The 14,378-nt window shown below is 37.2% G+C and overlaps 1 protein-coding gene across 1 annotated transcript in view; it reads right to left on the reverse strand.

Annotated features, from left to right (window-relative positions):
• The window catches only part of LOC104042565 (RP1 axonemal microtubule associated), a 177,882-nt gene that overhangs the window by 131,511 nt on the left and 31,993 nt on the right, over positions 1 to 14,378 (reverse strand). Inside the window, exons 13-18 of the mRNA XM_064445442.1 lie at positions 13,474 to 13,577; positions 11,839 to 12,012; positions 10,980 to 11,192; positions 9,704 to 9,881; positions 7,900 to 8,031; positions 1,921 to 2,123 (exon numbers count right to left, since the gene is read on the reverse strand). Of these exons, the coding sequence (XP_064301512.1) occupies positions 1,921 to 2,123; positions 7,900 to 8,031; positions 9,704 to 9,881; positions 10,980 to 11,192; positions 11,839 to 12,012; positions 13,474 to 13,577 (1,004 nt within the window). The remainder of the gene's footprint in view (positions 1 to 1,920; positions 2,124 to 7,899; positions 8,032 to 9,703; positions 9,882 to 10,979; positions 11,193 to 11,838; positions 12,013 to 13,473; positions 13,578 to 14,378) is intronic.

Consider the following 14,378-nt stretch of genomic DNA (forward strand, 5'->3'; position numbering starts at 1 on the left):
GCAACTATTGTCATTTCCCACATTTCACAAACAAACCAACCCAATTCTCAAGTAACATGAGATACTGTCTTCTCATTCACAGAGCTGGTGTCCACTGAATATACAGTGCTGCCATGTTGCCTGTTTTTTCTAATGAATCCCTCTTTAGGCTTTCAGTGAAAAAAAGTTACATGATCATTTCGTGTATCCTTACAACATAAAAATGGACTGAACTCGGTCAGAAGGCAAAGAGTGACTTCTGCCTAAAACAAGCAGAGGTCTCCTAGAAGAAATCCTCTGGTGTCCTGCTTCATTTTTCTCATGCACAGTCTTAGAAAGGATTAAACAAACAATGACTACTCACATGGGTACCTAAGAGAGGGAAGGACACATATGAGTGGTTTTCGTTTCTCAAGATAGTTCTACTCAATTTTTTCATAGCTGTGCGTACTGCTGATAAAGTGAGAGGTTAAAGAAAACTGACTCCAAATTGCCTGATTAACACAGGATTTCAGAAGCTGATTTCTTCCTAGAACTCCTGGACACAACTATGGTTGATCACTTTAAAAAATAATATTAGTTATCTTCTGCTCTAGAAAATATCAGCGAAACCATATCAAGCTCAAAGATGTAAATGATAAAAAGATGAAATTTTTTTAAGTCTTGCATTCCTATCCTCATTTCAAGACTTGGCCTGCTAAACAAGTACAAGAACATGTTTAAAGTGAAAAAAAGAAGGAAGAGCCCTTACTCATAGGTTTTTTCTTTGTGGATTTATCTACTGCAGACTGAAGAGTGAAAAGCACTTTGGTGACATTTGGTGTTTCATGCCTGAAAGCAATTGTGTCAGTGTGATGTAAAGAATCATAGTAGTAGCCCCAGGTGCTGAGAGAAAAATTCTGCTCTCTCACAAGATCAATATCCACAGCACACAGCTATAATGGGCAACATCTATTTTAGAGAAGAAAAATTGGTCCATCTCTTAAGAATCTATGGATTACATTGCAAACATGCCATTATCCAAGATTGCTTATAAATTATTCACTAATTAGGAGAACAGGATTCCCTGTGGGTCATAATATATAGCTTACATGTTTAGGAAATTAGCATTACAGTTGGTTATCTTCCTGCCTATGCCCTATTCATAGGGAGTAATATTATTAATATTATTGACAGTAACAATCTTGGTTTGTGCCAAGATTGTGTTAGAAGAGTTGATGAGTGCAGGAAAAAAATGTGCACAAAATGTGAAAAATATAACTTCTTCAATTAGCTGAAGACAGCACTGTGTTACATACATCTCAGGAAGAAAGATTTAAGCAAAATGGAAGTTTTAGCCACTTTGGTAATTTCTCTCAGCCTACCTAGACATAATTTCCTTATTATGGGGTTATTCTTAAATAATAGCAGAAGTCTTTGAGTTGTCATGACATGATTACATGTTTTATTGGGCTCTCAGTAATTCCATAGGTAAGTCTTCTGGATTTTCAGCTATTTATAATATGGCAGCTGAATAAAGGGGGTTCTTCCTTAACTGAACCAGTTCCACAGTATGCATTTTATCATACACTTTGAAAACTGTGTGCATTAAGATTTCATTACTAAAGATCCCCAAATGATATACAAGTCTTACATAAGACATGGCTTGTTTAGGAGTGCCTAGTTTCTAAAGCTAGTTTCAAATCAATTACCTTAAAGAAATCAATTTACTCCTGCAGTTGTCCCATTTAGGCTACTATATGAGAGAGGGGGTGTTGAAAGAAAAAGCATTTCCTCTGTTGCTAACTATATGCACCAAGCTGATTTAATGCAGAATTCATAGAGATTAGATATTTATTGTATGCAGTATACATAGGAGAAAAACATTTTTTCTTTTCACATGACAGAATAATCTTTGGAAAGGTACACATTAAAATAATGTTCTTAGCCTTCATTAGCTACCTGAAATTCATCCTCCTGCCTGGGAAGAAACAGCTGCTTTTGGTTGTCCTTGCCAAGAGTTATTGGTCCAGCTACTCCTCTGTCTCCATATATCCAGAGAACGACATTTGCTCCAGTTCCTGCATTTCCTGTCAGCATTGACACTTTCCATTCATCATCTGAAGGAACGGGACACTCACCACCTTGGGGATTTCTCATTTCCTCTGTGAAATACAGAACATTAGTGTGAGATGAAAGTCGACATGAAACTGCCAGTTGCTGTTGTAACTTCAGCAAATAAGGAGACCATAACAGAGAAGGGATTGTATTTTTTCATGGCAAGTGTGATAGTTTGAAAAGATTGATTTATGTTTCTTGTCTAGACCAAAATGTACTGATTAGTTGAGCTACAAGAATCAACTGGAAAAGAACAAGTACCTCTCACATACACTATCATCATGTTATTCTTTATACATATTCTGGTGCAGAGTAAGGATGCTATGATGCAGATCTAGTGCCATTAAATCAACATTTCTGATTCCTCAGCCTGACATTTAGAAATTAGTAGAATTATTTGTAAATACTCCTCTAATGCCTTGTTGGGACACTATTAGCAGAATCACATGTCTGAGAATAGACACGATTTTCATTTCAAATGAAAAATATTCAGGAAATAACTTTCTTCAAGTTAAATATTAATTAAATACTGTAAAATACTCCAAAAAAAGCACAATATATCCTTGCCCAAACATACTTATGCATACAGTGCTAGCATTTGGGCTAAGCAGGTTCTGCATGAATGAGAGAATAGCAGCACAGTACCACTTTATGAATAAGATTCACAGCTTCAATGGCTAAGCAAATATAATTTTGGAAAACATATATTTCACTTTAGAATAGCACCTAGTGATCTTTCATCCAGCCTTAAGAGAAAAAAAATATATATGCAAAGAAGTCAAATGGCACCTCTGCACATGAGGTATGAAGAAAGAGACTCTCTTGAGATGAATTAAGTTTTAAGTATTCTAATCAAAATTGAATTTACAAACATTAGATGTTTGGAACACTGCTTTTCAATAATGCAACCACTGACCATGAAGCGCTCTCCAAAGGAGGGAGTCCTTGCTCCCAAGAATTTATAATCTATTCTGACACAAGATGCAGATATAAACCTTAAATCTGAAAAGCTGAACCAACACATTGTCTATATACTGTGTCCTGCAGGGGTTCCCAAGCTGCTCTTCATGAGGCCTTTTCATGTGACTACAAAGAGAGTTTTTAATATGTTAACCATCAGAGGTTGTTTAGTCTGGAGAAGGGGAGGCTGAGGGGAGACCTTCTCGCTCTCTACAACTACCTGAAAGGAGGTTGTAGTGAGGTGGGGTTCAAGTCTCTCCTCACCAGTAATGAGTGATGAGATGAGAGGAAATGGCCTCAAGCTGTGCCATGGGAGGTTTAGATTGGATATTAGGAAATACAGCTTCACTGAAAGGGCTGTCAGGGATTGGAAGAGGCTGTCCAAGGAACTGGTTGAGTCACCATCCCTGGAGGTATTTAAAAGACGTTTGGATGTGGTGCTTAGGGACATGGTTTGGTGGTGAACTGGCAGGGTTAAGTTTATGGTTGTATTCGATGATCTTAAAGGTCTTTTCCAACCTATACGATTCCGCATATCTCTTTGGTCAGTTAGGGTCAGCTGTCCTGGCTGTGACCCCTCCGAGCCTCTTGCCATCATCCCCCCTCCACCTACTCCCTGGGAGAGAGTGAGAAACAGAGATGGACATGGTGCTGTGCAAGCGCTGCTCAGCAACAGCTAAAACACTGGTGTGTTATCAACACTGCTTTGGTCACCAGGCAAAAACACAGTACAAGAGAGACTGCTATGAAGAAAATGAAGTCCATCCCATCCAAGCCCAGCACAAATACTAAACAAAATAAATCAATACCTATGACAGAAATTTGCAAAATTTATGACTGTGCTTTGTTGCTTGCATTAAAATATATATTTGAAGAGAAAGTGAGAAACAGTTTTGAATCCTTGAGACTTGCTTCTTAATAAACTCTTATGAGCAAGAAATTCCACGTCCTGCTGAAACATTGCTGAACCAAATGGGGTAGGTGAAGAAGAATCAATTCAATACTGAGACATGGTCCTTATCTTCCTTTTAAATTTCCTCAAATGTCACCTTTATGGTATTAAATAAATGTGTGTTTATTATTAAAGGTTGTACTCAGAAGGAATTATATAGTTGCTTGGATCATCAGGTTGTCCTATAGGTCAAATCAACGTGGTAACTAAAGCACCAAACCTGAATTATGATCCATGATCCACTGGCAATGAACTCTTAACTGATGTGAAATAATTGCACAAGAAATTGCAAAGGAATTAGGATCCAGTACAAAGTTCTGTAATGAAAAAGGACTAACTTCTGGAATTGGGAAATTTCAGCCCTGGTAAAGACTCTAAAATTTGGTTACTCGATTTTTAAGAAATTAGGAACTCTAATAGTATGGCTTTTACAGCAGTGCTTCTAATGGTAGCAGTATGCCTTTGGAATTATTATAGAAATTTAGAAATAGGCAATAGTGTCATAATAATTGCTGATTTTACTGTATCATGACTGAGAACAAGTTATTCTGAAAGAAAAAAAGAAAATCTGCACATCAAAAATAAAGCAAAAGCCTAACATCTTATGTTTACCTGAATAAAAATTTAATTTCACTTGTCTTTCAGTGATTGAAATAACAGAACTATAGCAAAGTAGTTGCTTTGGTATAATAAATATTTTTGAGAACTTGACTATATAACTGCCTGTAGCTGTAGTTACCTAGCTCCTCACCTGTACCTAAAAGCTAGTGTTCCTTCCAGCTATCTAAAATCACATCTTTCTTGAAGCAGAGATATGAACATTTTCGTGAAATGCACAGGTATTCGAGAAGCATAAGGAAACCCAGGCTGATCCTTATGCTTAGCACAAGAATTCCACACTCAGGCTATTGCTACCCAGAGCAGCTACTGCAACCTCAAACCACTACCTCTCGAAAACCATTATAATGCACAAGCAATTCACAAGCTTCGAATGCTCTTTGCCTCGTCATTTACTGGCTCTTCTTACAAATGGAAATCAGTGGCATTGATTTGCTACAGGCTAAAAATATTCCAGTCTGAAAAGAGGATTTGATGGTTAACCTGCATTAGTCATGGGAGTTTACACACTACACTTCATGACACCATGCTGTAAATCTACTGCGACAAAAATTCATTCTGATAGGCCTGCATGAGAATAATGAAGACATAATCCTTCACACAGTTTCATAAAAATAACTTTATATTTTTATTTACTTGTCCTAAATATAAAGCAAAAAGAAAATTATCTTGTCCTACAAGATCATATGATTGAGTGACACTTTTGAAATGACCCGTCAGAAAAATTAAGGTCTAGAGCAGAAGCGTGGACAATAAAGTTGACGCATTTTTATTAGACCTTTTTGTATCATCACTTCCAATGTAAACCAAATGAAAATGAGATCAGATTTTATTTGTATCTTACTTTGTCTTGTAAATAAAATATATTAAAAATTAATAGCAACTAACAGTATTCCAGGCATACAGGAAAGGAACATGGAGGGTATAGAAAAAATTTCTTAGAGATACAATTTGTTAATACCAAACCACAAAGACGTTCTCAGTGTCACAGACTGTGTGTCATGGAAGCTAACAACATCTCTCCCCTTGCTTTTACTGGCACACAGAGGCGTGTTTACATCATTGAAATTAAAACGTGATTTGAGAAAAACAAGGAAAAAGCAAAGAGGAAATCCTCAGTACCAAGTCATTGGGGAAATCCCACAAGATTCCTGCATGCTCACTAGTTGGTACATAACATGACACAAGTCTATATATTCACCAGGGCGGTTGATTTTGGCTTGCTTTTGCAACTGGTAACTGGTAAAAAGGGGTTTAAAAAAAAATCCACAATTTTTAGTTTGAGTTTTTAGTGTCTTTCACTTCATCTCCTTTATCCCTAGACTTTTTAGTCCTCTAACAAAATATATACTGTTTCTTTTCTGGTTTAGGCAGCACATTTGATCAATCTTGAGTCTATAACATGGTGTCTTACATGCATTTTAGCTGACTTGTCTCTAACACTCACTCTAATATCTCCATCCTGTGAGCTGTTAAGTAGAAGCTGGGATCTGCCACCATCTTTGTACAGTGAAACAAATTTCCTGAGGAACAGAGAACTTACACTGCAACAGGAGAAGCCCCAGCTACTGTAGCACAGTTTTGGGTTTATCCTAAATCAATTATTATTGGTGGATTTAATGAATATCGGTTTTAAAATTAAGGCTCACCTCTTCATGTCAAAAGTCAGTTACCTGTAAAGTATTCTAAGTGGAAATATCTTACTAAAAATGACCGCTTTCTTTGAAGGGCAGAGTAACTTTGATATTTCTATTGATTTTGCATAAACAGAGCCCACATTTATGAATGTCAGAAATACTTCTTACAAAGTGCTGTATAACCAATTTCATGGCAGATATTGCTTCTATAAAAGGATCCTTTGTATCCAACCCTAAAAACATCCAGCTTCTTTGAAAACAGGTTTGATGGCTTGTGTATTGTTGCTATGGGTTTCAAATACAGCATATGTCATCGGTTGCTGACAACCCACAACATTCTGGGAAGGCTTTGTGACACAATGATACGACATGAAGTCTGATAGATTAGAAACAGAAAGTGGGTGTTTGAGCTAAGAATGGAAACAACATTGCCAGAAACAATTACCAGTAATTAATAATAATCCACACCTATGCTTTGAATTTAATCAGGATACTTTGATTCAACAGAATTTATTTAAAATCATTCCTGATACTTCACATAATACCCTATGAACAAGTATGCCTTGTATATGAACAAGATGTATATGAACAAGTGTGAACAAGACATCTTGTTCACATTGTCAGGCTTTTCAGGTACACTTTGAAATAGCAGTCTGAGGACCAAGCTTAAAACCAAATCAGCAACCCACCTGAATTATTTGCTACATGAATGCCTTTGGGACCACTCCTAGCTGGCAAAGCATGTCTCCCATAGTGGAAGCTCTAATATAACCTTGTCTTTAAAGCTCACTCAAGGTAACAGATATTTTTCCACCATGTGAATGTGCCTCAGCGTGCTATGTGGAGCTCAGTAGTTTCCATTTATCCCATGTGCTTTTTATGGCAATGTGACACAATTCAGTCTGTGCAGACAGGGTCCTTGGGTACATTGAAATAAAAGATAGGCAGGAAGCAAACATGATCATCCTCACTCCTTAATAAATGTATCATCCCCTGCTTTGTTTAGCTCCTTAGTCACACCTTCTTTGGTTATGAGGCTGCTGAATATTCCTGTAAAATTTCTGAGTTTGGGAAACCATTGTCTTAGATCATTTATGCAACATCTGTAGCTAAAGAAGAAAGTGGTTGTTTATTCTAGTAAAACATCTGGTAGGCTATCACTCCAGAAGCATAACCAGAACATTGTTTATCTATTCCTACCTGCCTAAATATATGGAGAAAGCTAGCATGCAGTGCACCAAAACCTTACTCTTTCTCCCAGTGAATCATAAAGCCGAAAACATAAGCGTGAGAGAGAGCATAAATGAGAAATAGTCCCTTACTTTCAGTGAGCTTTGGACTGGGCTTTGTATCATATCAATCTCTTGATTTCCGCATAAATAGTCCTTATGATAGGTGGCTAGTTACTTAAGGAAAAAGGTAATGTGAAATTATTCAACAGTTACATGCTGATTGTTGCCTTATCAATAAACCGCATTCCAATGCCCTTTTAAAAAACAATAACCGGTAATATGTTTTATGTTGCATGTATGCATGCATAAGTTGATAGTCTAGAAAAGCTATTCATTGTCCTTCCTGAGGTAAGTCACTGCAAACGTGCATGGAGGGCAGACATAACAATGCTGCATCACAACTAGTTTGTAAACTGTTGCTTACTTGAGGGTGGAAAATTCAAAAGGCTTTGAGATAATGGCTTCTGGGCTTTCGCCTGTTGGAGTTGAGATTCTCTGAAATCTTTCTTCTCTTGATCGTGCGCCGCAGATGTTCCCATAGGCTCTTCCCGGCCAACTGAAACAATGAAATGTAAATTCTGTCACTCGCTACATTAATTTGTTTGTTCTTGCTCTGAAACTTCCCTGAGCGACAAACACTAATAACAGAGCTCACAACTGTTCAACACAGTGGACACCAAAATCTTTTCTCTATGTATTGCACAGCCGCTAGCTATTATTAACTTTTATTGTTAGAAGCATGCCACAAAGAGTGGAAAAATCGTGGCATACCAATAAAAGTCCATTTACTGCTTCGAAAAGCTAAGTGACAATTTAACATTGATGTATGAATAGAATGACTTGTTAAAATGTAGTTTTCCCCAAGATAAGCTTCTCCACCCACCCTTGATGCTTCCTTTCTTAAGAGTGGGAATGCTGAAATGAAAACTGCTAGAGGCCATTTCCGATAATATGAAGTGGCAAACAGACAATCTTGTTTGCTCTCATAGAAAATATTAGTTCCTTTTATCTTCCTTTTTACTGAGTAACAAGGGTTCAGGAGAAGTCAAGCCTGTAATGAAGTAACATTTAGCTTTATTTTAATGACATCAGTAAACCTTGCTTTGTTGAGAAATCCCATTGCAAACCCTTCTCTTCCAAAACATAACAAAGGAAAATACTTTCCTCATTTCTACAAGGACACAGTGACCAAAATATTCTTGTCAGGGACTGACTGGCAGGGATGCCATTACAGCAACTTTCATAATGCTGCCCTATGTCTCACTCACAATATACATAGAACAATTAAAAATAAGACTGGTTGTATGTTTTGATACTTTCCCTTTGCTGGCCAGAGCATTCAAGATGACCCTGTTCTGCTTGTGTCTGGCAAAAATCTGACTGAATTCTCAATTTTGAACTGATGTCTAGTTTAGTATTTTCATGAGATGTTTAATTTCTTGATCTCTGTGACTACGACCACCAGATAAGAATACAAGTACTGTAATTCCACTTTTTTCTGCAGTTATAATCCAAGTCAGATGGCTATGTTTGGTAACCAACTGTTCACCAAATTAAAAACTTTGCTCTCCTGAAGGAGAGGAGACAAGCAGACAATCCAGTGATGCAATCCACAGTGTGCTGAAAGCTAATTTCTGAATCCTGGCTAGCTGGCTAGAACAGGTCAGCTCTCTCGTGAGGCACCTTTCTGACTGCAATAGCTCTCAAACCTGACTATGGAACAGAAGAATCACATAATCAATATACTGGTGAGGTAAGTACAATGCATTTTGCACCATTAAAAAAGAAACCAAACACTGCCAAGCAGGCCCTCTCTAAGGTCTACTACTTTCCCTATAAAATCAGGTAAGACTGTGGTATAGCTGACAGCAAGACAACATCTCCCAGGCTTCCATAATCTTTAGCCAGAATGGGGAATAGACCCAGGAAGTCAACTCCATCTCTAACTTGTCATCTGTTTCAATTCTTATGCTCAAAAGTTTATTTGTTCGGTAATAAAATAGGTTTTTTTCTACACCATTTTTGTGATAAAAAGAAAGAAATGAAGAAAAAATAACTAGCTACACAGGAGAAATTAAACATGGGCACAATAAACCTTTCACCTTTAAAATTACTGAAACACAACAAAGGAAATGGTGTCAACCTAGCTGTTACACTTTTGCTTTGAATTTGTCATTCAGAAACCCTAATTACTAAAGCAAACTGTAGACTATTAAGAAACTACATACATTTTATCACCTCTGGGTAGAAGAAAATGTTTCTTTCTCCAGTGTTAATGACTGGCTTAGTCTGGCCATCCGGCAGGAGACCAACATATATCCCTTTATTTTGCACTGATTCTAGACTTACAGATCCAGTTTCCAAATTCTTCTCAATTTTAAAGTGGCAGTATTCATCACCTGTGCCCTAGGAAATTGAAAACAGAAATGTGAATTCAACAATTGAATTGATGTAGGTAGGCGAGTTGGACGTTTCTTAATACTTAAATATTATTAACTTCTAATAACATTTCAGATTAACTTTAGGTTCTTCACAGTGTCCTGCATTGTTATGTGTACACACACAGAGATATATCTTGGCCTTGCTTATTCCTTTGTAAACAGAAAGACTGACCACATAATTTGAGTAAGTGAAAGATTACATATGAAAGCATTCCAATTTCTGTTAGGATTTAGGCAAAGTCTAGGATATATTCAAAGGATTTTCCCACTTAATCAGTTTACATCTTAATTATTCATTAGTGGGTTTTATCATCAATTAATTTAGGCTCAATACCACTTTAAACTCCTGAACATGTTTGTGCTCTGCGACATCCAAAACAATTATATCAGTTCACATCAGCAAACAGACATGGGATTAGTAAACATTGACACTAATGAGCAAATACTAATGTTTCATTCTCTTTTTTGCTCTCAAATGTAAATCTGCAATTGTTAAACTCCTAGCAGGTGGAGAATGTTGTAGACCCAAAAATCAGAATATTTCAACCATCCCCCAAGCCTAGTTTTCTTATTAACTATGCAGGGTAGCGGTGACGTGTTTCGGGAATAAACTCTATGTGCTTGCCTGATGAAGAAAAAAAATCAGGTTCTTCATTTCAGACAAAACAGAATCATTTGTAAAAGCTAGGATGCAAAGAGCTCGTCAGCATTTTTGAAACTCACATCAGTATAGCTGCAGTTGTTTAATAAAAATCAAATTAGCACAACAGAATCTTGACAGAGTCAACAGCTGTCTAGCAACAAATACATTTTAACTACATCCACATTCTCAATAGTTTAAAAATATAATCAGATCTTTACATATACGTGCCAAACAGCCATGGCAGCTTCTCTTGCTTTATTTTTCTGTCTTTCCTTGGGCAAATGAAGAAAAAGATCTGAAAAATTTTAAATCTCAATGTTTTATCCCATTTTTATCCCAGCAAGGAAAAAGTATTCTCTGCTATCACTGACAATACACTCAAGCTATCTGCAGAGAGAAATACAGAAAAGAACTGCTTACTGTTCCATTACACTGGTCATCTTTGATCTTCAGATACATTGTTGGGTTTCTCACACTTTCAAACATGCAGACTCCAGAACTGATTTTATGCACCTTCCAGTAGGATTCCTGCTGCTGCTGACCTGCTCCGCTGCAGCTCCCATCAGGTCTCAGGGACAGAGCCTGGCAGAGGCTTGTGTTGAGCAGAATGATGGCACCATGGTGAAACACACCCTTTGGATCAGAGGCAAGAAGTCCTTTGTGAATAGCCCAGCTTTTCTCCATAATAAACTTTGACGTTTACATTGTTCATACTGATTTGTTTTAAGCACTTATTAACACATTTCCATGTATAAAATGTAAATTAATGTGTCCCAAGTAATTCCAGTATACCTCCAGCCTTTGAATATTTGCTGCTTTCTGTGCAGGCACTAACCTAGATAGTGGAAATCCTTCCCTACGCCACAGCTCCCCTGCTCTTTATTGTTCAGCAGGCAGCACAACATCCAGAGCACAAAGAACGTGGCAAGTTAAGGAACTTTTTCTCCTTCCAAATTAAGTGATCTGCCAGGCAGCTCTCCTGTATGTAGTTACCTTCCTACTTTTCGAAGGTTTAGTAAAAAGTTTAGAGATGCATCCTTTCTGTGTAACAGCCCACCCTGTTTGCATATACCAGCTGCTGTACTGGCATCGCTCCCCCCAGGAGAGCAGTAAAGGATAACTTCTCAAGTGCCGCCTACCTGTTAAACTGTAGTTTAGCTCCACCTGGTGGAAGAGGATCGTTCTTTTAGCTTGCAACCCTCTGACTTCCGATTAGATACAATCTGCTTTAAAACAGCAAATTTTAGAAGTCTTCTTAATCTCCCTCTGCCCACCTTACCTTCACATGCACAACAAATTCTTTGCAATGTCCAGCATATCCTGTTGTTTCATCAGCTACTTTGCCTTGAAGATTGAATGTAACAGTCTGACCTGGGTTCCTGGCTGACTCAAGAATGGCACAACCATTTGGTTGAAGGTGAACACGGAGCTCACAGCAACTCTTGCCTTTGCCCTAACAGAGTCAAAGTAGGAATAATACATTATACGAACTACAGTATCACAATATAGTTTCTGTATTGTTCAAGGTTCCACAATATTACCAGTCTAGTATGAAAATGTCTTTATATTTTTCAGTTTTGCAGTCCTGATACCAAATTCCTAAAATTTTGGACTCTGGAATTTCAAAGCACAGAACTAGTTCATCTTAAGATGACATAGATCTCAGGATAGCATGAAAGATACCTGGGTGCCTCAGAGGGAGAGTTAGAGTCACAGCCTACAAACATGGCAAAGAAGGTTGGAATATAAAATTTTCATTTCCATGGGACTACCTTCTGAAGAAAAAGCTTCACACTCAAAAAAACTGTCATCAGAGTCAATATACTTCTAAAAGTAAAGGAAAAATTGTGTGGATTTTAGGAGTGGTTGCAAAACAAGTGAGCCAGCATGTCCTCAAAGTATAATTAAGTACCTATCATAAGGTTAATTGCAGTTTTTCTATTGCCATTTTGTTTTACATTTACCTACCTTCACTCCAGGGACCTCAAAAAATTTTAAATGACAGCATCTTTCACATTCCCTGGGAAAAGGAATGCCTTGCACAAGTAAAAAATAAGAAAATTGAGATCTGGATTTTCTATGCGTTGCTCAGACCCATAAAGCATGTCAGTATCAAAGCAGAAAAGAGAAAGTTCAAATTTAAGCACCCAGCTAATAACCTCTCTGTAGTAAAATATAATGCAATGTGACAGACTGCAAGGGGTTCTCTGTATCAGAATTACACTAATGAACATGAACACGGGGAAGTACTGCAAGGTCTGACAGTTTGCCTGGCAGCCTGATGCTATGCCTATTGAGATATATAACTCTACTGAGAATAATCTATCCCCGCTAATGCCAATGCACACCATTTAGAAGAGGAGTGGGACCAGCTTTGGTTATGAAATTATTCACTGGATAAACAAGAGGAAGAACTCGAAAAAGTGAAAGGGAAACAGCTTCTTCCCTGGTCACTAGAAGAGTTTCATCAGAAAACTGATTTCTACAACTCCATTTGCCCTATTGTATACTGCAAGCACTGAGAAAGAAAAGCAGTATTAAGCTTTTGAAGATGGGATGAAACAAATCAAAATGGATGAAAACAAATCTGGAACATTTCTGTTGGCTTATGACAGGCATGTTACTTAGAAAAAGACACACAGCAAAAATGGGCATTTAAAAATCAATCCTTAGAATTTATACTTATCCAAAAAGAGGAGATCATAGAATCATAGAATAGTAAACTGTGAGAAAACAGACAAAGCCCTACATCTAAATTTGCCGGTTCATTGGCAATTTCCTGGGTTCGTTTCTGCAATTCTTAGCTCTTTATCTGACTGGAAGCACAATTATTACACAGATTAAAAACAGCATTCTTTTTACTCAGGCAATGAAATGTAATTATGAAGCAGAAATCAGTAAGAGCATTTCCTACCTTCCCAATTACATGGCCATTGACAAGAGCAAGAGCAAGACGTGGCATCTGATGACTGCTGAATATACATATATTTCTCCCTTTGACATTTACATCAAAAAGACCTAAGAGGCAAACAAACAAACAAAAAAAGAAGTATAAGAGTATATTAATTCATATTTGCATTAAATTAAAATCAATAGTTTATAATTTTCAAGGGAAAATAATTAATCAAGTGTTTAACTCAACAGTTTTACCCCTCTGATCAATTCATCCCCTCATTCCTTCAGGAAAGGGCATCTAGAGACTGCTGCTTATTTCACTGCCTTGAGAAGAAAAACCCCGAGAGCTAATGCTAAGGGACAAATTTCTTTTGATCAGCATATATGTTTTAAAAAAACAATCCATAAAAAGGAGCTGAGGACTCCAGTGTAATGAACTGGGATATAGCTATGAATTTACTTGATAAATAACAGATCATGTAGGGAGCATAAAGCTCTCACATAGGAAAAGATAACTCATTTTCTCTGTATCCATATGTGAATTTATAAAGCAAATCTTGCAGCTTCTCTTGCAGCAAATCTCATGGCTTCTAAAATTTTAAATCTGGACAGTTTTCCAAACAATTGCCTCTTATGGCTACTAAATTCTGATGAAAGCTAAGGTAGTGCCATTTTTATTGTTCCCAGCCACAACAGCTGATTTTTTAAACAACTGTTCTATCAGTACACTATGTTGCCCATTTGTAAGGTGCAGCTGCTATGGTATCCATATGTATGGTATCCTATGGTAGCTGCTATGGTATCCATATATGACATATATGACATATATGACATATATGACATATATGACTCCTATGGTATCCATAACATAAGATTTTCAGGGTGTCATTGCGACCATGAGAATTATACAGCCAAGGATCATCA

The sequence above is a fragment of the Phalacrocorax carbo genome, chromosome 2 (assembly GCF_963921805.1).
Source record: "Phalacrocorax carbo chromosome 2, bPhaCar2.1, whole genome shotgun sequence".
NCBI lineage: Eukaryota > Metazoa > Chordata > Aves > Suliformes > Phalacrocoracidae > Phalacrocorax > Phalacrocorax carbo.